This window comes from Agelaius phoeniceus, chromosome 7 (assembly GCF_051311805.1).
Source record: "Agelaius phoeniceus isolate bAgePho1 chromosome 7, bAgePho1.hap1, whole genome shotgun sequence".
Taxonomy (NCBI): Eukaryota; Metazoa; Chordata; class Aves; order Passeriformes; family Icteridae; genus Agelaius; species Agelaius phoeniceus.
Genome location: NC_135271.1, coordinates 30,713,922 through 30,739,512, shown reverse-complemented (window position 1 = coordinate 30,739,512; position 25,591 = coordinate 30,713,922). Strand labels below are relative to the sequence as shown.

Below are 25,591 nucleotides of genomic sequence, written 5' to 3'. Positions count from 1 at the left end.
CCCTGCCCCGCCCCGCCGGGTGCCGAGGCAGCGGCCGTCCGGTGTGGGTCCTTGGCGGGATGCACCTCCACAGTGCAAAACGGAGCCGCTTTAAATGCTGCTCAGTCTCATTTGTGGCGTAAGAGATGCAGCCGTGCCTCTGAGGCTCAGCAGAGGCGAGTGTACCTGTTGTTTCAAGTGCCGAAACTGTTCATAGACTGAAGTTCTGGGAGCTTGGCTACAAATCCGTATTTCAAACGTAGAACCAGAGGCCCAAAATCTGGCTGGAATTCACTAACTTCTGACAGGGTCTTATGATCCTTTATCAGCAGAGCACATATATGCTTAATACTTCAAAATGAAAGGCATGCAGGCCAAAGCCTTAAGAAAGGGAAGGTTTATTCCAGCAGTTCAATCACAGTGCTTATAAAACCTGACTTAAATAATACTGCGTATTTTGTCTTGCTGTGCCATTTCAAGGGCCCAACAAAGTGTCTTTTATTAGATGCCACTGGGAAACACAAAAAGGGCAGATTTTGGTACTTCTCAAATAATACAGTGAGATATTAAAATACAATACTGAACTGGTAGCTTATAATGGTGGTCATGAAACAATGACTCACTTAAGTTTAAAACAACTTTTCTCTGGTAAACAACTTTTTTAAGTTACATGTCAACAAAAACTTTCCGCATATAACTTAAGAGTTCATATACTACATATATACCTATGTCCCGGCTGACAGCAAGAACAGCTTTGCTAGAAGTTTGCCTATTTGATAAGCATCTTACCACCCAAGCATTTTGTTCAACAAATCCATATATATACATGCTAGCTGCACAGTGTCATGGTTTAACCATAGCCAGCAGCCAAGACCCACATAGTCACTCTGTTCCCCCACCAGCAGGACTGGTGAGTGAACTGGAAGGGTAAAAAGTAGAAAACTCGTGGGTTGAGATACAAACAGTTTAATAGGAAAAGCAAAAGCCACGCATACAAGCAAAGCAAAAAAATGAATTAATTCACTGCTTCCCATGGGTAGGAAGATGTTCAGCCATCTGCAGGAGCACAGGTTTCATCACCTGTAGTTATCTGGGAAGACAAACATCATCATCCTTAATATCCCCTCCCTTCTTCTTTCTTCTCCTCACGTTATATACTGAGTATGATGTCATCTGGTTAAAAATATCCCTTTGTCACTTGGGGACATCTGTCCCAGCTGTGTCTCTTCCCAATCTTTCATTCAGCCCCAATATCCTTACGAGCATGGCAGTACAAAAAGCAGCAAATGCCTTGGGTCTATGAAAGCCCTGCTCAGCAATAACAAAAACATCTCTGTATTATCCACGCTGTGTTCAGCACAAATCACAGAATCACAGAGTAAGCTGAGTTGGAAGGGACCCTCAAAGATCGAACTCACTACCCCCACACGCGCCACTGTGAAAAGTAATTCCCCAAGCCAAACCAGCACAGCAAGTACCAAAGTGCATCAAAAGCCAGGCCTTTGAAAGGAAACGGCAGAAATCCCCACGCTCCTTCCCGCCGTAGCTGCAGGAAGCGGTTCAGCATTGAACGTCTTCGTTTTTTACTAATGACAAAGCTCCGGTTGTTTGCTCGGCCAAAGCGGAACTGCAGCAATGAGCAGCGAGGTCTGTGCGTGAAAGAAGGAGCGGAGGCGGCCCCTCGCAAGGCGGCTGTCGCGCCAGGGGAGCGCTCCATGCGGGCACGGCCGGCGGCACCGGGGCAGCGACGCCAGCGGCCCGCGCGGAGCCGCCGCACGTGAGACAGGTGCGAGCACCACTGCGCACGCGCCCCGGCCAGCCCGCGGTCTGGGGGGGACGGGACGGGGCCGGCCACGCGAGCCAGCGCGAGGCTCGAGGCAGCGCTGAGCATGCGCGCGGGCTGCGCGCGCCGCACGGGGCAGCCATTGGCTCCCCGCCGGGTTTCGGCGGGCGGAAGCGGAAGCGCGTGTGCGCGCGCGCTCATTTCCGCCGGGCGGGCGCGCGGGTTGATTCGCTGCGCGCGGGGCTCGGACATGGCGGGTGAGTCTCGGCCCGGTGCTCGGGGACTGTGGCAGCCTCGCCCTGAGGGCAGGGGGGCCCGGGGGTAGCGTCGTGACTGGGACGCGGGGCAGGGGAACCTGAACTCGGGGCCGGCGGATGCGGGTGAAGACGGCGGGCGGACGGGGAGTAGTAGGCTATGAGGGAAGGAAGCCTGGCTGCCTCTGCCGCCCGGCTCCCATGGCCCTGCTCCTGCGTGTCTCCGGCTTATGGCCCCACGGTCTGGTAGTGTTAAACCAGTGCGTGTCCGTGGCCACGAGTTTGCCGGCGGTGGGCAGCGAGTTAAAAACCCGAAAGTGTTCCTACTTAAAGTTTGCTGCCGGAAGTAAGGTGTAGAAGAACTTTCTTATGGTAATTCTGAAATGAAGGGGGGCTATGTTTGTGAAGCATTTGGAACATACCTGAGGTGAAACGTGTCTTTTGGCCTAGATTAGGCTTTGGAAGTCAGATGAAATACAGTTTATTTGCATTTTTCTTCTACATCCGTTCTGAAAGAGTAGTGCTGGCTAAATAATTGCTAGTGATGTACGTGCCACTGTAGTTCGTTAACAGCAGTTTATGAAAATGACTTAATGTAAACACATGAAATGTCCTGACACGTGATACTTATATGTTATACTGAATTCTCATTCAGTATACACATGTAAAATATATATTTAATTTGTAGTAACTTAGAATACTTAATGTTTTTATAGTAATAACTTAAATGCTCAGAAACTGAAAAGAGGTACTTGTATTTTTCTATTTCCAGAAGAGTGTGTGAGATAGATCTCTTTATCCTCTTTAACTTATTTTTTTCAGGACTTACTGCTACAGAGAAGAAGCTGGCTGAATACAAGTGTAATACAAATGAGGCAATTCAGCTGAAGCTAGGTAATGGCACTTATTAATATTGTACAAGTGATACCGAAGTATTCCAGTGTCTTCCTATGAAATATATACATGTATACCTCTGTGTCAGTTTCTCAGTTCTAGTCTGATTACTGATTTGATACTCACAGGTCAAGTAACATGCACCTAAGTTGGGTATGGGATGCCTTTATCTCATTTGTATGCCATCTCACACAGTTTCTTAACTAGAGTTGTCTGACTCTAGTGGAAAGGTGCACGAACAGCTAGCAGGGCTTCTGTGGATAAACAAATGAAAGGTGGTGACTTGGTCATGCTCTATTCTTATTATTTTCTCAGTTCGCTTTCCTGAGGATTTGGAGGATGAGAACACAACGTTTAATCCAGAGTACAGCCATCAAGTGTTTGGAGATGAGTAAGTTAAAGTTTCCAGATTAAAACTAATAGGTCCCAAAGGGCAAATTTGTTTCTAAATCACTAAAAGGCAAAAATTTTTTCTAATACTGATTGCAAGATAAGAAGTGCTGGCCTGGTGCTGCTGCTGCCTTTGCTGATAGAGGCCAGGGTGCCACTGGCCTTCGTGGCCACCTGGGCACACAGTGACCTACTCATGTCCAGTCCCTTGTCAGCCACCACCCCCAGCTCCTTTTCCAGCTGCTCTTCCCCAAGTCTGTCACTTGTTGTGACCCAGTTCCAGCAGATCAGCACTCCTGCCCAGCCTGGTGTTGACTGCAATCTGACTTAGGGAGCATTCAGATCACTGGTAAAGAAATTAAATGGGACTGTCCCCAGGACTGAGCCCTGGGAGCACCACAGGAGAGCAGCTGTCTGGTGCATTTCACTCCATTCCCCACCACTCCCTGGGCATGGCCATCCAGACAGTGAGGAGTACACCTGTTCAGGCTATGAGCAGCTGCTTTCTCCAGAAGAATGCTGGTATCCAACTATTTCCTAAAGTGTAGGTAGAAAAGCATTGTTTCTTTTATTTTGAATATGCTGAATTAATTAGTGCTGAAGTGTCATTTGTTATTTTCAGTAGAGTATTTGCATTCAACAGTCTGGCCACAGATTAAAAAAAAAAAACCACCACCAAAACAATTAAACCAAAAAACCCAAACAAACCTACAGAGAATCCACCTGCATGTTTCTGTGGACTTCTTTAAGTAGTTGTGTTTCTTAATTTCAATTTCCTTTTGAAAGCATTCTAAGTACCCCAATTAGAATAAACTACCTATATTAAATGTAATAATTTAGTTACAGTAATAGATATCTACTGCAGCTATCATTGACAATAATTGTAATTTTAGTAATCAGAGAACTCTCCAATCTGTTAGTTTAGCTAACAAGCAAATTCTTCTGGCACATACATTTCAAATTTTAAATTATGAATGTACTACCATAAAAGAAAAATCCCAGTGCAAAAAAAAAATTAGCTATGCTTTAATTTTTAAAAAATGGCCTGTTTCTTTGTGTACATTATTTTTTTTCAGAAAATAAATTCTCTATTCTTCATAAGAGTATAGAGTTTGTGTTGAGGCAGCTTGTATTTTCAAACTGTAAAAAAAGCTTTTGTATTCTATACTTCTTTTTGCATATACTAATTTCTGGTTACATTGGATAACTAAACAGAAACTGTCAACTGAAAACTCCACAAATTGCTATACTTGGTTATTTGTGCTTTGTATATTATAGATTGAAGTAGTTTACTCCAAAATATTATACTACACTGCAATGTAATTTTTAACAAATGTTAGCAATCAATTAATGTAAATAACTGTTAATGAGTTAAAGCTGTTGAAAAAGCATAAACACAGTATGAGCTGTTTGCAGGTATTCTCTCCTGAGCTGTCACAGTAAGGATACAGACAATGCCTTACTGAGCTCAGAATATTTCCACTAGAGGAGTGAAATAATAGAAGCAGTGTAAGGTGTTATCTCTGTCCTATAGCACACATCCAGTTTGATCCCCTTTCCCCATTAGGAAGCTTACTTTACCTTACCAGGAAAGTCTATGTGAATGTCAGGTGAAATGAAGCCACTGTGGTGTGAATGCTTTGTTTTGTATCGAGTTCTGGTTGTTATTTTCTCCTTTCTCAGTGAAGTTGCTTTTGGCTACAAGGGACTCAAGATCCTCTTGTATTACATTGCTGGAAACCTGTCTACACTCTTCCGCATTGAATACACGTCAAGAGTAAATGAAAAGTTTGACTGTGTGGAGGTAAGTGCAGGTCTGCTTCTGTCTTTAACATAACATTGAGAAGGTTTACTTCAGTTCTAGGTTTAGTAATTTCCCACCTAGTCATGGATTAAATTAAAAGGAACGAAGCAAAGCTTCTGTTTGCTAAGCTAATAAAAAGCTTTGAACTTCATTTCCTATTCCCTGACAACAGTACAATCAAAACTGTGTCTAACAGAACAGTCAGATGTGAGGTTCTGACGCTAAAGCCAGTTCCACAAAATAAACCTCAGCTTGGCAAATCTGTATTTTCATATTAACTGTGAGCAGGAGGAGGACTAGTATTGGTGAGGCTAATGATGGAGAGAATCAGTGAGAAGGAAAAGGAGGTTTCTGTAAGAACTTCATGAGATAGTATGCTTGACTGTGTCTCTAAACATGGACAACAAGTAGGGCAGTAAAGAGATTATAAACTTCTGTATGCGTATCATGTATCCTTTGCATCTTTCTTAAAGGAATGTGACAATACAATTAAATTACCTGCAGGGTTTTTGTTTGGTTGTTTGTTCTTTTTCATGCAGAGTTTTTGAGCATATAAAATACTTGTAGAATAGCATTTTTTTCCTCTCCTACTGTCTATATGTTCTCATATAAAATATTACTTCAGACTGCATTTAAGTTACTACTTTCAAATTTGTTGGAGTTTATTTAAATAAATTCAAGGAAAGGCCTACTGTAAAAGGAGAAATACATTGGAATGACTTAATTAAAATAATTTTATAGATTTGCCCTTCCTTGTTTTGAAGGTGTATTAGAATATACTCAGTTCAACAGGCTAAGTTCCTGGACATGTCTGAAATACTTTGGAGGCTAGAGCAACATGTCTTAGGAGTGAAAGCTCATGCTCTTCAATCTTAAGGATTTTTTGGAAATAAGGAAAAAAAGGAAAGGCTGTTGGCTGTATAGTAAACATATTAAAATCCATTGTTTCAGTGATATAATTTCAAAATAGAACAGTAATCTGCACCATAGCACCTTCTAACTTCATCTATTTTCTGTACAAATGGCAAACCCAATTTACTTCTCTGGAGGTCTAAACAAGGTCTGTCTTGCCTTATGCTCACTGCAATTTTTTGATTGATCAAAATGGTTGCTTTTTTCAAGGCCTGTTTCCTATACTGAATTATTCTTCCAATTCCTTTGGAGGACTGAGATGGGGACAAAAAAGATCTTTTTGAGCAGCACTTGTGTTTGCTTTCCAGAGCATTTACATGCCTTGACTGAGGGGGAACAATGTGGTTGCTTACCCTGTGCTTCCCTTAGTGTTACTAGTACTGTCCAGTCAAATAAGCTGCTTATATTGCTATATCTAAACATATGTAGGAAAAAATACATGGCTGTAGTCAATCTTCTTCTGCATTTGTATTTACCATCGGTTTATCCACCCAAAGATAATGCATTGCAGAGGTTAAAACATAAACTGTCATTACAGCAGAATGTTGATTTGAATGCATATTAATATTTATGTTTCTAAGTTAACTATTTGCTGATCTCTCCTCCTGATGATAATTATAGTAAGATGCAGACCATGTGCCACACAGGACAGATAATCCTGTGCTGTGAATAGATGGTGTTTAGGAAAGGACAGCAGTTTCTGCCTTTACCATAACTGGTTCCAAGCAAGTTGGTATTAATGCTCCACAAAGTTATTCACAGCTGAGGATTTTGCACCCAAATACCCATACAAGCTCATTCAGCAGCAGGTGGTTTTATTCTGTAATATTGAGTTTGGTTTCCTTATTGCTAAAGCAGCTGCTGCTGTCCCTGCTAGGGGCTGACAGAAATATTCATCCCAATACCGCTGGTTTTTTTTTCTCCAAGATCTTTTTCAACGTTTGAGATACAGTCCTGAAATGTCAAAAGGCAGAAGTCCAGACATATTTATGCATCTTAACATGGTTTAGATCCATCCTTAAGGAAATTATATTATTGGGGAAGCCTCAGCAAAGTATGATCATGTTTTGAACAGAAGTTGGCACTTCATTTAGTGAAAGTAGACAAAATTGATCCCTTGATTGGCATTAATTCTTTCAAATAACTGAAGAGAAACTGCTTTCTTCTAGTGTAAATATTAATAGCAATGACCTCTGAATTGCTTGCTGCTTTGAGATTTGCAGCTGTTCCAGTATCTTCCTTTTTTCTGCGTTTTATGATGGGATAGGGGTAAAGTATTTCACTGAACTCTGTATCTCGCTTTGTGTCTGGTGTATGCATTTGCTTTATACAAAAGTTAATTAAAAAGTATTGTTTCAGTATTTGGTGCTTTTGTAACGTAATACTGCTGATCACTCCATTTCTCCCCTCTAAAGTATGTGCATACAATTTTTAGAGAAATTCAACTCTAAAATAAAATACTAATTTCTAAATTAAAATTACCCAGAGTTAAATGTGATGTACAAAGAGACATTACCCACTTAAACAGTCCTACTACAAAACAAGTGTAGTTACAAGCCCATACCAAATTTTCTGTTGTCACCTTACATGATTCTGATTATGAAGGTACTCTTATTACAGGGAGCACTTCCATGAACCATAAGCTTAACAGCTCTTGGCTGGCTTAATTCAGGTTTTTGCATGCTTCATTGTAAATTGCTGTGCCTATGTTAAACATTGCTGTAGTAGTAACAAGGATTATTTTTCTGAGGAGAAATTTGTGTGCATCCATTCCAGTTTCTAAGATACAAGTGTGTTGCTCTGATAAAAAGAAAAATTAACTTTTCACCAATATCAAAGAAGTGCACAAGGGAAGGCAGTAAACACATTTTGGTAGCTCCTTGGATTATGGGCTCCTCAGAGAGAAGTGTTTGGAAAGGACCTACTAAGTAATGAATGTTTCCATTTAAAAGTACAAGTTTTAATGAAATAAATTATTTTTTATGTGGTTGATCTATTGAGATTCCAGTATTCCATGTCTTATTAACTGAAAATTGCATGGCTTAAACTTCTGCCACTGCTCAAACTGAGGATTCTGGGATTTGCTCCGTGAGAATGAGAGATCCTGTTAACCCTAAAAGTAATTGACGACTGTATTTTCCTGTGTGTTCCTTTTCCAAGGGGAGAGAATTTTTAGGAGTCAATAGGTGAAAATATGTTGTAGTCATATAGAATTAAGAAGTATCATCTAGTGCTTTATTTGCTAAGCCTCTGGCATATTTTAATTCTTTCTGCTGTATTGAAAACAAGACTTCTCTGGTGGCAGCCAGTGATGGATGTGCTACCTTACACTTGTGCAGGTCACAGTTTGGCTTCCTCTAATGAAGAAACTTAGAAGTGTGAGGGGAAGCAAAAGTACTTAAACATTATGTGTCTAGTACTTCCTGCTGTATATTCACCCTTTTTAGATGTTGTCCGCATTTCATCTAAGTTATTGTACTGTTGCTTGGAAATACTGTTTTAATTCTGGATTATTTTGCATGCTTATTCAGCTATAGAAAATGCAAATTGTTACAGATTCTTAGTTGTGATTTCTTCCAGCTCTGTCAGTAGAGCAGACGTAAGAGCTGTGTAAACAATGCATTTGCACAATTTAAAAAAAGGCATTTCTAAATTGTGTTCCATATAAATGTTTTTTAATGTAATTCATTGATTCAGAAGAAGTGGCTGGTTTTGTGTAATCCCCCTTAAATCAGCAAGTGTAAAGAAAACGTATTTTAGCTAATATTGGTTTATGAAGAATAGTGAAGGCACCAACAAATTATCTTTGTTTTGAGGATGAAATGAGTGTAAAGACTGTACACGTTTTTACTGAGTTCTTACACCAGGTACTGTAGAGTTGTATTTTAACTGCTTAATAGCTCTCTCTCCAAATATAAATATAAATGTTGGTTATACCAAACCATTAAGAATAAAACTTGTTTGTGCTGAACTAAGTCTATCTTTCTCTACACTAAAAATGTAACTGAATGATAAAGTGCTATTCATTTGCAGGTGCATTGCTTCTGCTTAAGGGCCCATGGTTGAAAGGACAGGAATTAGTAGCATGTTGTATTAGCCTTTTGTAGTGTATTTTGTTCTAAGCATCTTAATTTCCCTGTTTTGAATGCTAAGTAGCAAGAGTCTTGGTTTTGAACTAATACCCATCATGCATGTAAACGGTGTGAAAGAGCTGCTTAGTAAGTTAACACAAAGTGTTCTTGTGTCCGCCCTTGTGGAAATAGATACAATACAAACATTACAGCTGAACTCGCGGCAAACTCCATTAAGTAAAAACCTGGATTCATTGTCCAGAGGAAAGTTTGAATTGAATGTAAGCTCATTTTGTTGAATGTAATGTCAGGCTTTTAGGGGTTGTATTGAGGAGTATGGTTTTGTTAAGTTGAGACCAATTCATTAAGTTTTATTGCCTGGTGAGAAGCAGTAATACGTTATTGTGAAGCTTCATCAAATATTCATGGTTAAAAAGAAGTAGTAAATGTATTCAATCAAGTGGTCTTTTGGGGGTCTGAAAAGGATTATGAAGTCTGCTCAGCTGATAGTCTCTAACTTTGGCTATCTGAAAAGAGTAATCTCTGAATTAAATTTTGGTGTCAGAATATTTTGTCTTCCACAGTATGTTAGACTACAGGTCAGATTTGCTGACAGTATTCATAAGTTGTACTATTTTATGTCAAACTTTGTTTTCAAAACTTCCTTTTATTAGAATGCAGGATGTGGTTGTCTGAGTTTGTACTGTTTTGCAGCTGATTCTATAGACAGGCATTTCAAGCAGGGGGCCATAAGAATGCCAGAGTGTGCTAGCTGTCACTTCCCTGTTTGGGAGCTACCGTTTTTGGTCTTTGTCCCTTTTTCTCTGCTTAGTTCTGCATCACCTAATACCTCTTGTAAGCTGCTTGTTTGGGAACCTGCGTTCTGCAAGGCTGTGTAGCATAGCATAGTCTTGGGGAATTGCTGTCTAGAAAGTCTTGGCTTTTGAACATGCTGCACTTACAGAATAGCTACCAATGCTCTTAGTCAAGCTTGAACAAATATAACGATCTATAAGCATAAAAATGTTCGTGAACTTAGGCTGTAACCAAGAGCTTTTTGATGCTTAAAAAGGCTGGATTGTGACATTTCTGATCTCATGAGTGTGGCTCCTTTACTTGCTGGAAGATCACTAATGAACAACAAGAAGGCTTGCTTTTTCTTTTTTCTCTTTCCTTTTTGTTTTTTTAATTACTGGTAGATATAGTGTGTCTCATATATTCATTTCTTAAACACAACAGTGACACGAATGCTGTCTTTTTCTAGTTTTCCACTGATCCTTCCCCTTTTTGTAATCTCCAGGCAGATGATGTGGAAAGTAAAATTAGAGAAATCATTCCACCTGGTTTTTGCACAAACACAGATGACTTTGTGTCTCTGCTGGAGAAGGAGGTCAACTTCAAGCCCTTTGGAATGCTGTTACACACATATTCTATCCATAATGAGGAAGCTGGTGAAGATATAACATATCAGATATACAAGGTATGAAAAATTTAGTTAAATATCTGCTTTTGAGCAACCAAATTCAATTTTATTTTGCAGAGATGCACCTTCTGTAGTGACTCAACTGTAGTGTATAAATACTATAATTTTATCTGTTTGTTAATCATTAACATGCTTTTCTATATTAGAGAATTTAATTAGGTTTTGCATAGATTTTCCTCTTGCATCTGTGATAGGTTTCACCTGACTTCTCCTGGCTTTTTCCCTAGGCTGACATGACATGTCCAGGCTTTCGAGAATATCATGAAAGGCTTCAGACGTTCTTGATGTGGTTTATTGAAACTGCTAGCTTTATTGATGTAGATGATGAAAGATGGAACTACTTTCTAGTGTAAGTACAGTTCTAAAGCAACAGTGGACCTTATTACCTCCACAAAGCCTGCATTTTAATTGTGGCTGGCCAATTATTGGAGCAGTATAATGATATTTTTCCCAGGAAAGAAAAAACATTGTTTATGAGGCTTGAGTTTTCCTCCATTATGCTTTGGGAAAGCTTGAGAATAGAGCTGAATTAAATGCTGTTGTCCGTTAGAGCCCTGAATGTAGGCTTAAACAGTAAAATGAGCTTTGCCTGTGTTTTCTTTTACTTGCCACCTATTCATCTTTATAATAGGCAAGTGCACTGAAGTGCTGTAAAGAGGTCTGATTTATCCAAGTTGCTGCACACCAATTAAGTGAATTGTACATTCAGAACATAGCAGGTGTACCCATTGGGCCCTCACAGAGTAGCTTGCTGACACTGAAAATTCAGTTGGAGAATGGAAAAGAAAATGGACACTGCATGGGAGCGCAACTGTAATTGACCTGCTTGGCTTTCTGTTTTATCTGCAGATTTGAGAAGTATAATAAGGATGGAGCTACGCTCTTTGCGACCGTAGGCTACATGACAGTCTATAATTACTATGTGTACCCAGACAAAACCCGGCCACGTGTAAGGTAATTGGCGGTGTAACTCGTGCCTTGCCTTTTATTTCAGAAGAGGGAACTGCTGAAGTTCCCAATACTTGTTTATAATAGTGTTGATTTGTTTAAAAAAATCCCCATTATTAGCTGTCTATGCACTGATTTTTTTCATTGTTCCCTTCTTGAAGCGGAGGGAATCTCAAACAAGTTTTGAATACTTAACAGTTTTAAGCTTCTGTTAAAAATCACGTTTTAACATGAAGATTGCACATACCTTAATCTAAAATGAAATACCATTTTGTTTTTAAGACTTTGCATTATATTTTCAAATGCTTGCCTTTGAACTGGAAATGCATTCCTTTGTCTGCAGCCAGATGCTGATCTTGCCGCCATTCCAAGGAGAAGGCCATGGTGCTCAGCTGCTTGAAACAGTTCACAGATACTATATGTCTTCTCCTACAGTACTTGATATAACAGGTTTGTGTTACATTTTTAATAAGGAACTTTACAGGTTGTTATCCCACAAGCTAACTTCTATGTTCATTTGTGTGAATTTAAGGCCTTTTGAAGATTTAGCTTCTGCTCAGTTCAGGATTAATAGTACCCTGGTTTACAGAAGTGTATGTGGTGTAGCTTCTTAACTCAGAGAACAGCACACCAGGAAAATTCAATCCCTAGTGTGAATGGATTACCAGCTAATTAACTATTTTATTGTGAGATACACAGCTGAGTTTGCCAAGAGATCAAGCTTTGTCAAATTCCTTGTTCAACTTACCCCTGTTAGACAAAACTCAAATTTGAGGGGAGACACAATACACCTAACTAAAATAGCATATTTAATATTAGTGTGCCTGCTGAAATTTCACAGACAGTAAGAGTTTATAGAGAACTTGTGGTCTAGGAGCACATATTGCTGGCTGAAGGTATCCATGATATTAGATGCACAAATACCTGAAAACAGAAGATTGTGGAAATGGCAGATAAAGAGTCCATGTGCATAACAAAACTAACATTTAAAATTGCCACAGGCATGACATCAGTCCTGTGATTTCAAGTCTAGTATAGGAAGAAATGCAGTTCAAACACGTTTACCATTCAATTCTATATGTAGTCTCATCTTGGTTATAAATAACTCTCCATTCTAATTAAAACCCCATAGACCACTTGCTTTCATAATGCGTTGTTGCCAGATCATCATAACAAAATAATCCACCTCAATTTCAATCCAGTTTGTGGGAACCTAAGAAAGTATAACTTAGTTCATGCAACATGAACTCATGTGCATCATGCATTTTTCCTTTTTATAGTACAAACCTCTATGTAGCTTTTATAGTTGAGGATGAGCAAAGTCTTAACTTGCTACTGCATAAATCCTATGGCATGTTCATGGCTCAGTGCCTTAAGTGCAGGGTTGTAGAAAACAGTAAAAGTGCACTAAAACGTTGGTCCTTTTTTTTTGTAGAATGAGGCAGGAGAAGGCTTGCAATATTCTACATGGCACTCAAATTAGGAAAGTTAAGACTCTTAGAGAAGTATTTATTGTCCTTTTTGAGGGGGACATTAGACTTGGACTATCTAAATATGACCAGGATATTTAGTTACATATCACTTAAAATTGTGAAATTAAGCCTTTAACTTTTCTGTAAAGAGGAAATTAAGATCTAATTAATTTCTTTGAAAAAGCTGATGATTTACTAATTAAAATTACTACTTAGTTTCACATTTGCAGCAAATATTTTGTTCTGCTTATACCTTGTCATCCTGACACAAGCAAATTGTATGCTGCTAGTGCTTACTGGACAGAAACTGCCTCATTCTTCTTTTAACTACTCTGAGTGCAAAAGAATTAATCAATTTACTTTAGTGCACTTCTACAATCTCTTTTGCAGAGTAAGTGCTATAAGGCTTGCCATACAAGATTAGGCCACTCATACACAATACATTTTAACCCTGCCCAGAAAAATAAATTATTAGCTGTGCTGTGCCACATACACTACGTGGCAAAAGCTTCTATCCCAGTCCTTCTTGATAGCTTTGTTTTGCTTTTGATCATCCTAAAACTGCACGTTTTAACTATTTACAGTGTTAAAACTAAAGGAAAATGCAGCTGGGATGTTAGCAATAAACTCCACAATGTTAGCTCCCAGAAAAATGAGTGTTGAAGGGCAAGCATGGCCCTGCTACTTGTTTGTAGTGAGCTTGTCTGAAGCAAGGAAAAAAAATATATTCAAAATGTTGTACATATTTTTGTTTTGCATTAAATAGTTGCATATGTGCTCATGTTGATCTTAAATATGGCTACTTCTCCATTTCAGTGGCTTTTTCTGTAGCAACAGTTTTGATAGCTATGCTCTCTTTTTAAGTAAAATTGAAGTAACTTGAAATCATGATCAGCTTTTGCTTAGGTCCTTTCAGCCTTGTAATTTTGGAGAATCTTCTTTGACTTCTTGTACCTTTTCCTGCTAACAAAGACTAACTCCTGCTCAATACATATCTTCAACTAGTTTACTTGTATACAATAGGATATTTTCACTAATCTTTTCCCACATTTTCCGTTTTGTTTGTCTTTTAGTAGTTCTACCACTGTCAAATATAGAATAGCTGAAAGATGCAAGAAAAAAAGTTTATAGGCTAGTCTTTTCCCAAGGAGTTAAATGGGTTTAAACAAGTCAATTTCACAATACATATGTACAATATGTACAGCACTGCATACACAAAATATTAGAAGTTTCCCATAATGTGACCTGTTTGATGTCTACTGTCAAACATCAAAACCTTTGATAACAGTTAAGCACAGTTGTTTATATACTGATGGATACTGCATTTGCTTTTGTTTTCCATAGTTCTTTGTAATTACGTACCAGAGATAAGAAAACAAATAATGCTGATAAGCTTTTTTTATTCTTTCTAGCTGAAGATCCTTCTGAGAACTATGTGAAGCTTAGAGACTTTGTTCTTGTAAAGCTCTGTCAAGATCTGGTTTGCTTTTCCCCAGTAAAGTTAATGCAAGGTTTCAGTCAAGAAATGGTGACGGAAGCTCAACAAAAATTGAAAATAAATAAGGTATTAAATCAGTACAGTTGTAGTTGGACATGTTCTTATCAAACTAGTACAATACCATTTAAACTTAGAGAGAGACATGGAATTTACAGTCTTGCTTATTTTGACACTTGTTAAGGATATATCAGGAGATATATAGCTCATGGTTTTAGATAATTGCCTTTTTTGCCTACAAATTCTATTGTAATAGAATTTGACATGGTTTTGATTTCTTTCAAGAGTGTGCAACTAAGAGTCACTTTGGGAATGCAGAATGCTAAAGTGGCAAACAACTTACTAATGTAACTCTAGACACTTGGAGAACTAAAGAGTTAAATTGAACAATTAAATTTGATGGTAATCTTGAGTTATTAAACTCATTTTTGAGTACGGTAGTGAAATGGCAAAGTTGCTTAATTAAAAATGTATTTGAGTGTGATGTACTAAAGACTTTAAACCTTGAGGGATGGCAGTGTAAAGCCATATTCAGATGTGTTCATGAAAATGGTATAGCTTATATAAGGAAACTACATCTGCAGCTTTCTGTATTTTAAATTTGAAGGAATAACAAAATTTCATTTGGTATTTTAACAGTATATAAACATGTGGTAGTGTAGCAAACAAACCACTTTATTTTTGTTGGGTTGTTCAGAAACAAATACTTGGTCTTAAATGCAAGTTAAGATTAATATAGTAGCAGTGTAATTTTCTCCCCAGATGTTGTACTTTCTGATCCTGATAGCAAAAGCATTCAGTTTTTCTATTTACTAATTAATTTTCTTCCCCAATAAACAGAAGAGCTTAAATATTGTTGTTTCATTTTCATATTTATAACTTTCAGGGGGCCTTTAGAAGGGCAGTAGATATATGTGGATTGTTAAAATCAGCAAAGTGCATGCTGCTTGGTATTGCTTCACATCACTCTAGTTCCAGTCCTTGTTCTTAGAAGTGTGTTTGGACTCTGGCTTCTGGGCTTTCTGCTGTTCACTTACAGCAAGTCCTTGAAGCACCTCTATGTGGTGCAACACTTGAGAGATCAGACACTGGGTGCATGGAAGAAAATTGTTTTCAAGTAAAAAGAAAAATGTTTATTCACTGAATTCACTAGATAGGATGGATTTATCCTTGCCCCTGTCTTCTAATAAGATAAAGAATTACTCTAATATTTCAGTATTTCTGCACTTGGAGTTCTGTTGAGTGACCTCTTTATTCAGATGTGGTTTTTATTCTCCTTTCTGTTCATTAGCAACACACAAGACGAGTTTATGAAATTCTCCGATTGCGTGCAACAAACATGGGTGATGCAGAACAGTCCAGAAGCTATCGCTTGGATGTTAAAAGAAGACTGATTGGGCCCTATAAGGTGTATATGACTTAAGTATCATTTAATATTTATTTCAAGACTAATTATACTTGATTTTACTTTAATTTCCATAAATGTAGTTGATGTCAATTATGTTGCCAATCAACTACTATTAGTTATGCAGCGTTCAGCTGACATATATACAGATGCAGAGGACATTTGTACGTAGCAGCACTGAAGATCCTGTGTTTGGTTCCTGCCGTTTCCTGCCCAGTTCCAGCAGGAGGTTACTGTTAAGCCTATGCTATCTAGCTCCAAGTGGCATTATGCCCAGGTAGGTTTAACGGGGGGAAATGCTCAATTTCCTGAAGAGTTAAAAACATACCTTAAGTAGACAAGCCACAAATTTGAAGAGAGGTAAAGTTTACACTGCAGACTAGGTATAGTTTAGATTCCTGTTCTAATTGTTTGCTAGATCTCAAGAAAACAGCTTGCTAGAAGTAATTATGTCACATCAACATAGGACTAGCTCCATGCAGATGGAAAATAAAATAATACCAGCAGTAAAATTCAAGCAAGTACCAAACATAGTACCAAGTAATTTTCTTAATTCCTATTATATATGCATTCTGGATTTTCAATGTGGTTGGTCTGTGTTGCATAAACTGAACCTTTGAGATATGGATTAAAAAAATTATATCTTAGTTGTGAAAGGCATCAGTGTTTAAATCAAGAGTCAAAAAGGCCACAAATAAATCTAGGTTTATTGCTGTAACTAGCATGTTAGCTAATGTTGTCAATTAAGTACTTGCCAAGCAAACCAAAATCCTGCTTATAAAGGTACACAGAGCACAAGCACTGCCTTGATTAGCTTGAAAACCTTTCTAAAGCAGCATTTACCCTGTCATACCAAATAGCAAAACTTTGCTTGTAGTCACATTGGGCTTACAGGGGCTACTAGTAGAAATGAGAGGCCAGGATTGAATTATGAAATATTTATCTGATCTAGTGATAACTTCATGTCATGCTGAGTGCCAGAACCTTAATCAGAACACACTCTCTTTCACGAGGGTCTTGTCTCGTTTGCTAAATTTCACTCAGTGTCCACTACAAATAGGTGATTTTTCAGCAACTCTTTTTCATGACTATTACATGGTTTCAATTCACTCACTCACCACTGAGGTCCTGTAGGCAAAATCCAAAATTTCATAAGCAGCTTCAATTCTAGTGCTTCTAGCAGGTGTTTCCACTTCAGTCTTTGCACACAGTAAGTGCATGGATAATGAATGGATTTTGTATCGCTAAATATGCAATATTGCTACTTTAGAACATTGCATTTTTAGTTTTTTGTTATTTCAGTGGGGATTCAGAAGAATCCTTAAAGCAACCAACTCCTTTTTTCCCAGATTTTAAATTTAATGTTCTGAAATAGTCATCTTGTTTATAGTAGTTCTACCTAGTAAATAGCTTACTCATACGTTAATTTTAAACAATTTCCAATAAATTTAGTCACACTGCCATTTCCAAAAAGTTTTCAGAAATTTAATGAAACTAACTTTTAGTATAGAGAGGGTAGTTTTGAGGGGGGAACCAAACTTTATAAACATATAATCAGGAATATTACTGCATACGTTAATACTGGTGTAATTTTATTACATAAACTGTTTGATAGCTTCATTTGAACAGTGCTGTACAGATGTAGAATAATTCTAAGTTGATACTGCCTTAGTTTAATAACAATGGTATTCCATCTTAGAATTATTTCTTGGCTAACAGTAGCAGTGAAACAAACTATATGCAGAAAGCTCAGGGGAAAAACATGTAATACATCTATTCCCCTGGAAGTCATTACATTAGCAAGGAGGTGGTTGCTAAACATACTGAGACCTTTCTGCATGTGGCATGACTAGCTTGGGATGACTGATGCAGCAGGGTGTGTTGCTCTCTGTATAAGTAGCACTAATACAGGAAAGAAAATATTTGGTATATTTGATAACAGGGCATCACTCCAATGTAGTTTAAAGGATGAGCAGCTTGTAAAATGTCGGTTTCACTGTGGCTTCTCCATTTCTGACAAACTGCATTTTATTAGTAGATTGTGCTGGTAGACATATCTCCTTGATTATGTCTTTGTTCTTCATGTCATCCCTCTTGGAAGTAAATACCATTGCTGCACTGGGTTTTTAATTGTGATACTTTGTTTGCTATTTGAATATGCTTTTCTGCCAGCCCAACAACTTTATCCCAAAGAATCCTCTTGAAGCTGCCCAGGTAAAATGTTACTGATGGCAGTTTTCAAAACCTTGTGTACCTGGATATGCTTGTAGTATATTTGGAAGGGGGAAATGGATATTGAAACAACTGGTTATCTGAAACATGCAAAGAGAGTTTTCTTTTTAGCAGGAATCTGGAACTTAAAGATGGCATAATGGTACAGTATCAGATGTAGTGGGCATTTAAAAGCTGGCACCCTTTTTTTCAGAGCAAACATTTAATCTAGATCTAAATAATCTAAACAGACACTCCTGTTAATTAGGCAGAGTTTGAATTAATTCTAGAATAAAGTTTTTGTTGCTCTACTAACAGAAGCTGGGCCAGAAGGTACTCATACACTATTTTTATTTCACTCATACAAATTTTCATTTGGGCAGCTCATCATATGTTTTGAGTATCTTACTCATTTTGACTACACAGAGCTAATGTGAATCAAAAATTTAAACATCTATGCTGCTTTTCACATCCTTTCAACAAGGAAAGGTTTCTTGATTATTGACCAGAAATGTGCTTGAACTCCTCATCAGTACTTAAGTACAGAACCTCCTTTTCTGAACTGAACTTTGCCTATCTGTGCAATCTTTGGGATACTGTAAAAGTTTTTCTGGTCTTACTCATTTACAGTTCACTGTAGTCTCCACTCCTCCCTCCTGACTCTCAGCATCAATCACAGAATGAAAACAAATACTCCTTTGAGAGATAAGCTTAAAATTAGAGCACAAAAGGGCTTTGATTTTGAGAGTATTAGAAATAGAATAATTTGGTGAAATTTTGTTGTTTTAATACATTGATTCCTTAGGTTTTGCAAAGATTTATTGGTAAGACACCAGGCATATGTAATACTTTTTTTAATGAAGTGTTGAATGATACTCTCTTTTACAAAGCTAGAGAAGACTGAAGAACGAAGAACTGAATAGTTCAGAAATAGGTATCATCTATATAAAAGTATATCTGGGTAAAGAAAATATAAAAGTATTTTGAGGTGTTTTTAAGAAACAGGTAAAAATCACATGTGACAGAGCAAGGACAGCTTATCGTCCTGTACAAATATGTTTATGCTTATAAATGATCTTACTGCTTTTCAATGCTGTTATTGCTAGTCCCTGGTAACTGAATAATTTGTAAGATTTTGTGAAACTTTTTCTGTGTACTGGAGGCTTAAAATTAATTTCTGATAGTCAGTTATAGGGAAATTTTTTGGCTGAGTAGTCACGTAATGGGACACCAGTTTAATTAATGTTAATGTAGGACTAAATATCCTGGTCAGATTTCTACAGTCAAGTTTTTTGTGCCATCCATCTTCAGTAGTAGGTGTACTGCTAGACCTAATCTGTTTGGTTTAGGAACAAAATCTGAAACCATTTCTCTCTTCACCGGCAATTGGCAATACAGAAACTATGAGCTTTTAACAGAACAAAGGTAGTACTAATCAAACATGGTTACTGCTTCTCTTGGGATTAGGGACATCCTAAAGAACTAGATACTGAAATAGAATAAATTTTGATGAAACACCATAATGAAATACCATATTCTTGATAATTACTGGCTGTGTTCAAACTACTGTTTGTTTGATTGCTTAGAAAAAACAGAGAGAACTTGCCAAGATGAGAAGGTGTCTAAGACCAGAGGAGATGACTAATCAGTTGAACCAAATAGACCTAAACTTGCAACGTGAGCAGTTAGAAGAGAGCTTCCAACAGCTTGTTTCAGATTACCGAAGAGTCCTAGAACGACTTGCACAAGCATGAGGATCCTACTTGTACAGGAAACTTGCAGATATCTATAGAGTGTTGTAAAACACATCCTTAATTGCCACTTAACTGCAAAAAAATCTCATGTGACGTTTTAATCACATTAAAGGTGACTTGTGTTCCTGTGCATTTTGAATATTTTCTATTTTTGTGTTGTAGATTTAAAAATGTTGTACTTTAGGTTTTGGGGCACTTCTTGATGAAATAAAAAATGTAGATTCTCAGATACAGTGTTACTTCAATTGTATGAATTTTCTTTTTCCCTTTTGTTTTGATTAAGGCTTAATAGATACTTGAATAGCAAGTTAATATAGACATCTAAGCCATCTTCCATTTCTCCTAACTTGATTCTCCTGGGGCTGTTCTCTGTGGATCCTGTTGTACAGGGTAGGGCCTGTGCAGGTTTAATGTCATGAACAGGTGACAGGGTTGATTCTGCGGGCTCTCGGGTGTTTCCTGTGTACAGGCTCTTTACCCTTTGCTAAAAGTGGATCCTGCTGCTGAAAGCAAACAGACCCATTCTCTTTAAGCCTCTAAAGTGCCTCAAACACATTCTTCTTCAAACCCCCAAGTTTTCAGGTTTTTGATTTTCAGGAAGAAACATCACAGCTGGGGAACCAGCCAAGACTTTGTGAGAACTCCAAAAACACTTCTACTAGTGAAAGAAACATAAATTTGTAGGAAACAACTGCCTTTATATAGTTCCTTGATTCTGTTCTGCTGTCCATTACTTCTCAGACCGGAGGTTAGTTCAAAAATATCCTGTCTGTCCTCCCTCAAAGGAATTAATTTTTATCTTTTCTGGTAGTTCAGGCTTTAGAGGATTTAATCTGAATAAGGATCATTGAAATTTATGAACCATGTTTGATAGTCCTAATGGGATTCAGGTCTAGCTTTCAAAACTGGAGCTAGTAGGTTGATGGTTCTCCAGTAACTGATGTGATGTGGAGGAAGTAAAATAATTCTTAAATGTTTTTTGTATTTTATATTAAATTATTTTTAGAAATTTTCATTCCAGATTAGGGTATTTTGGCTGTATGATACGTCTTTCATCTACTGTAGTATCCAAATCTATTAATCAATAATAACAATCATTAAAAGACATTTCCTGGTAGTAATAGTAAGGCTGAGGTTAAGTTGGAGAACTTGGAGTTAGGTTTTTTTCTGTGGATGGTTTTGGGTTTTTTTATAGAATATGTTCAGAACTTGGGGCAGAAGTAAGTCAGAAGTGGGAAAGCTGAACTGAAGAATTGTGCTTAAATTTGGTTCCTGTGTAGAGGTCCAGGATACTTCTGGAGCAGCCTGCACTAACACTCCCTGAGCTTAAGCCATTGAAGAAACTGTAGGACTGACAAGAAGAAGCACTGCCTAATGGGCTGTTTGCCCACTTAAAAATACTGAGCCAAAAAGCACAAAATTGCTTTCCTTAATCACAGTTTCCTTTTTACAGTTTTATTTTGCTATTTATTTACAAATAGCAAAACTTCTCCCACATAGTGACATGGGCAGATTCATTTTTTCATAACAGATTTTTTTTTCATTTCACATTAACATTGAAAGAGTTTGAAATAGTGCTTCCAGTTCCTTTAGTGGTTTCTCATTCCAGTATGGTCTTGGGAACACTCTTAAGATGTTGGGAGTGAACTGCAAAACTTCTTGGTGTCAAAAATAGGAATAAACTGCTTTCTGGAGGCCTGGAAACTGAATCCTTCCATCCTGCAGCAGATTACAGCTTCTGCAGCTCTGCTGCCACGAAAGACCTTGTCAGTGCACCCTAATCCATTACAGTAAATTAAGCCAATTATCTGAAGTAATCTTCATCAGCAAATTAAACTAGCCCTGCTGACTTTGCCTGAAGTGGTCTTAACTGTCTGGACTATCCTTTCCCTTGGCAAAGAGAAGGAGGCAATAATCTTGTTGGACAGCTAGAAAACTACAACAGCTCTTCTGACACTGCTGGGGGGCACATGGCAGTTTCCTTCAGTAGGCTTGTGGGGTGCAGCTGTTTGAGTAACATTTCAGAGACTATGCATTCTTGGTATGATTAACTAAGTACCCACATTTCAGGATGCTGCTGGACAAAGTCCTAGCTTGCCAGTCTGGATATTTTGTTCATGATTTTCAGCAGGATCATTTCACCTACACAAGTGATCTGCAGGATGCTTGTCTCAGAAGTACACACAGCAGCAATTCCAGCTGTTCAGTGAGTCACATTGTGAAATTAAAAAGTGTAATACTATTTATAAAAGTTTAGTAAGTTTTGTGTAATGTTTGTATTTCTGTGTTAACATAACTAAGAACAAGGACCTCCTACTATATTTAAACAAATACTTTGAGGTGTAGAACACAACTAGTGTGGTTTGACTTCTGCGTGCTGAGAAGACCGGTGAGCTACTAACAGCTGTCTGAATGGAATTGCAAGTAGGTACTGGAGGGGCTCAATTGTGGATTTGTGAGCTGACAAATTAACACTGAGGCTTGGTAGCAGCTCTTTCACTCTAGGCTGGGGGCATGAGAATTGGATAGCTGAAGTTGAATGCTATTGGAGCCCTCTCCTATTCTGGGCACAATATGATGATAAAGTAATCCTAGATTAAAAATATTTTTGTTCAGATACTTAATCTATTATTCTAGGTTTCTTTCCCTCTTTTCAGTTATTACTAGCTAACAGAAACTTAAAGCAAACACTAATAATAGTCTTAATAATAATAGGTTTATGTGACTTTTTTTCTGCATTTTGATAAAATCCAGATTCTTTGGTCGCTTCACTCAAATTTCAAGTGAAACTTTACACAACATACTGGTAAAGCATTTGGAGATTTTTTTACATTTGAATTTTCAGAATGTTCATAAGATCTCTGAGTATATTTATAAAGTTTTTCTTTGTAGATGCTTCTGGCATCAGGATACTGGTATGCCCTTCCATCACTTAAAAATCTAGCCATGACAACAGTGAATCTACTTCAAAAAAATTCAGTAAAATAGTGAATTTAGTTCAACTGACAGACACAAGTTTTCTTCCAATGTAAAGGTATTGCCAGCAGAGATAATACAAGATTTTGTCCTAAGAGGTAAATAAACCTCTGAAAAGTGTTTTATGTTCAGAAACCTGGGTCAAACTGTTCCCTTTCAGGTATTTTGAAACATAAAAGTTACCTACTGCAGATACTAGGAAACAACTTGTTGTTCAACAACTAACAATCTCAAGAAATACAACAGAATGCCTATAGCTGCAGAACTGAGAAAGCAAACTACCAGGATCTGCAGGATTTGAAGGACACTAACTGCTGTAGTTGGAGGAATAAAGATCTGTGTGTTGCTGAAGGAGTGTCTTGGGCAGCAAATGTCTTTGCCTCCTATGAACCAGCACACAAAGCTGCTATGTGGCAGTTTAGGCAATTCAAGACTGACCTATTGTCTCTCTCTGCAATAGCAGCAGGAGGGTAAGCAGCCCATAATGTCTGTATGAAGGATTTGTGTGTGCTTATATAGATCTTTTTCAATTCCTTTTTTTGTCTCTCACTGAGACTTTGTTGTTCTTTATGCTTCTCCTTTATCATATTTTATGGCTGTCAGACAGTAGAAAGCTAGAAAATCTTATGTTGCATATTTTGCCATTTTACCTTTCCTCACAGTGTCAGTTCTGACCTGCTTTCTTGAGTATCAAACTGTTGGAACTAGAAATACCTGTTACATTGGTAAGCCTATCATATAAAACCTTGGAGTTTCAGTTTTCAAATTTAAAATTATTCTGTAATGCTACTGCTTTGTGAAACGTTGCTTGCTAGGATAATTTGGACTTGAAGTTGCAAAAAAGACAGCATAATAAATATTAACATCTGTATCTCATAAGCAAGTATGTGTTGTAGATATTTCCATTTTCTGGAAAAAAAAAAAAACAGCCTAAAGTCATCAAAATATTTTTCCCCAAGCTGTCATTCATGATTTTCAATAATTTCAGCTGGTTTACACTGCTAGCTCTTTTCTCCAATGATCAGAAAGATTTCACTCTAACCCTGGGTTCTTTCTATTAAAACATTCCATTTACAAAAGGCAGTTAACCACACCAGTGACAATATATGAAATTGCGAGGCTAAAAATTTAGTGCAGCCAGTAAAAATGGAAGGCTATTACACAAAGCAGTACAAATAGATGCAAGCTTGGCTCAGGTAGGGCATGCTATCTACTACCATCATAGTGGCTTATAACTGGGGGGAAAATTGTAGGAATGAGTTTGCCTCCCTATCACTCATCTTCTTTACAATGTAAAAAGAAAAGTAATACAGCTATGAGTTTCTACTCATAGCTACTCATTCAAATACATGCTTACCAGGTTCTTTGCTCCTTTCACTAAAGCCTTCAGTGATACACATTGCAAGAAACAAGATTACACACTGTAGCTGAGCTTCTTTTACATGATATGTAAAAGAATGGTACAAGATAGGTACAAAGGATCATTAATCTAACAGTTTTCATACTTCCATGTTCAAAATATGTTTAATTCTCCAGACCAGAGACAGAGAGAAAAGGTTGGAAAAAATGTCCTACACTGACTCTTCAAAGCTCATTTCAGATATAAATTTCCCACCCAAACTGGAGGAATCTCAGGTAATGACACCATGAAGACAAAGCCTTGGGAAGAAGATTCAGAATTCCCTCTTTGCCTGTACAAAAAAAATCTATATAGCAGGAGCAGTACTGTGCACTTTTTTTTTTCTGAGAGTAGCACTAGCTTCTTTCTTCAGTAAATAAAGAACATGTAATGCTGCAAACATTCCTCACACAGGAGGTGTGTGCTCCATTTGTGGTTGTTGCACAGTTTGAGCTGAAGAGATAAAACGTAAAGAAAATATAGATCAATTGGAAGAGGTTGACATCCCTTTTTTGTTTCTAAATGGTAGGGCAATAAGGGAGATATTCCAGGTTCAATAGCTGTTTTTTTAGATGCTTTCCTTTTTTCTAGTTAGGCTTTTCTCTGAGCTATTATGGGGTGTTCATGTTTTAAAACTTCAGTTTCATAGAAAAGAGTAAATCTTTGCCTAGAATGAATTTCATATGATGGGGATCTGTAAATAGGTTATTTTTCTTTCCCTCAAGGTGCAATGTAAATTTTATTTAGTGTAGCTTTACCTGGTTATATATATTTTGTATCACTAATGTGGGAGATTTCTGGGTTTTTGCAAGTTCAGGGCTCCAAACTCTCTCACCCTGGATCAGATGAACATCAGTGCTGAAAAAAAGAACACCTATTTGTGATTAGAGCAGGACCCAAACGGCACCAGTCTCACCAGCAAAAGCTGCTGTGGAACTAAATCATCTTTTAAGACAATCTTAGATAGGAAAGTCTAAGCCTAACCTCAGCTTCTATACTTAAACTAGAAGCATGTTTCTATATTGCTCTATAAAAGATTTTGTGCGTGCCTAAGCTACAACTCTGTTGTCTTACAGGCTGTTACAGACTGCTTTGAAACAGGCATGCAAAAACCTAGCTTTATGTCTCTTTTCACACACTTTTACTTCTTTTAATATCAGCCTGCCCAATTTTGGGGGGAAATAAAGTTGAGATGCTACATTTATTGCTTGGTGACTTTCACAGCACAGAACCAATGCAAGTGAGATGGGATGTGAAACATTCTTCAAGGAGAGTCTTTCATACATATGTGTTGAATAAACCCTGAGCTGAAAAGTAATTTCTCCAAAACTGCCTCTCAACCTGACACTCAGGCCATCTTG

General features: G+C 37.7%; 1 protein-coding gene across 1 annotated transcript; it reads left to right on the top strand.

Moving 5' to 3' along the window:
- Window positions 1–1,853: 1,853 nt before the first annotated feature.
- HAT1 (histone acetyltransferase 1) lies at window positions 1,854–20,082 on the top strand. Its single transcript, XM_054636175.2, has 11 exons — window positions 1,854–2,019; window positions 2,839–2,910; window positions 3,226–3,301; window positions 4,984–5,104; window positions 10,388–10,567; window positions 10,798–10,919; window positions 11,420–11,524; window positions 11,862–11,968; window positions 14,403–14,554; window positions 15,777–15,893; window positions 19,688–20,082. Exons 1-11 carry the CDS (start codon window positions 1,869–1,871, stop codon window positions 19,853–19,855), a joined length of 1,371 nt encoding a protein of 456 aa, XP_054492150.2. The 5' UTR covers window positions 1,854–1,868; the 3' UTR covers window positions 19,856–20,082.
- The last annotated feature ends 5,509 nt before the right edge of the window (window positions 20,083–25,591 follow it).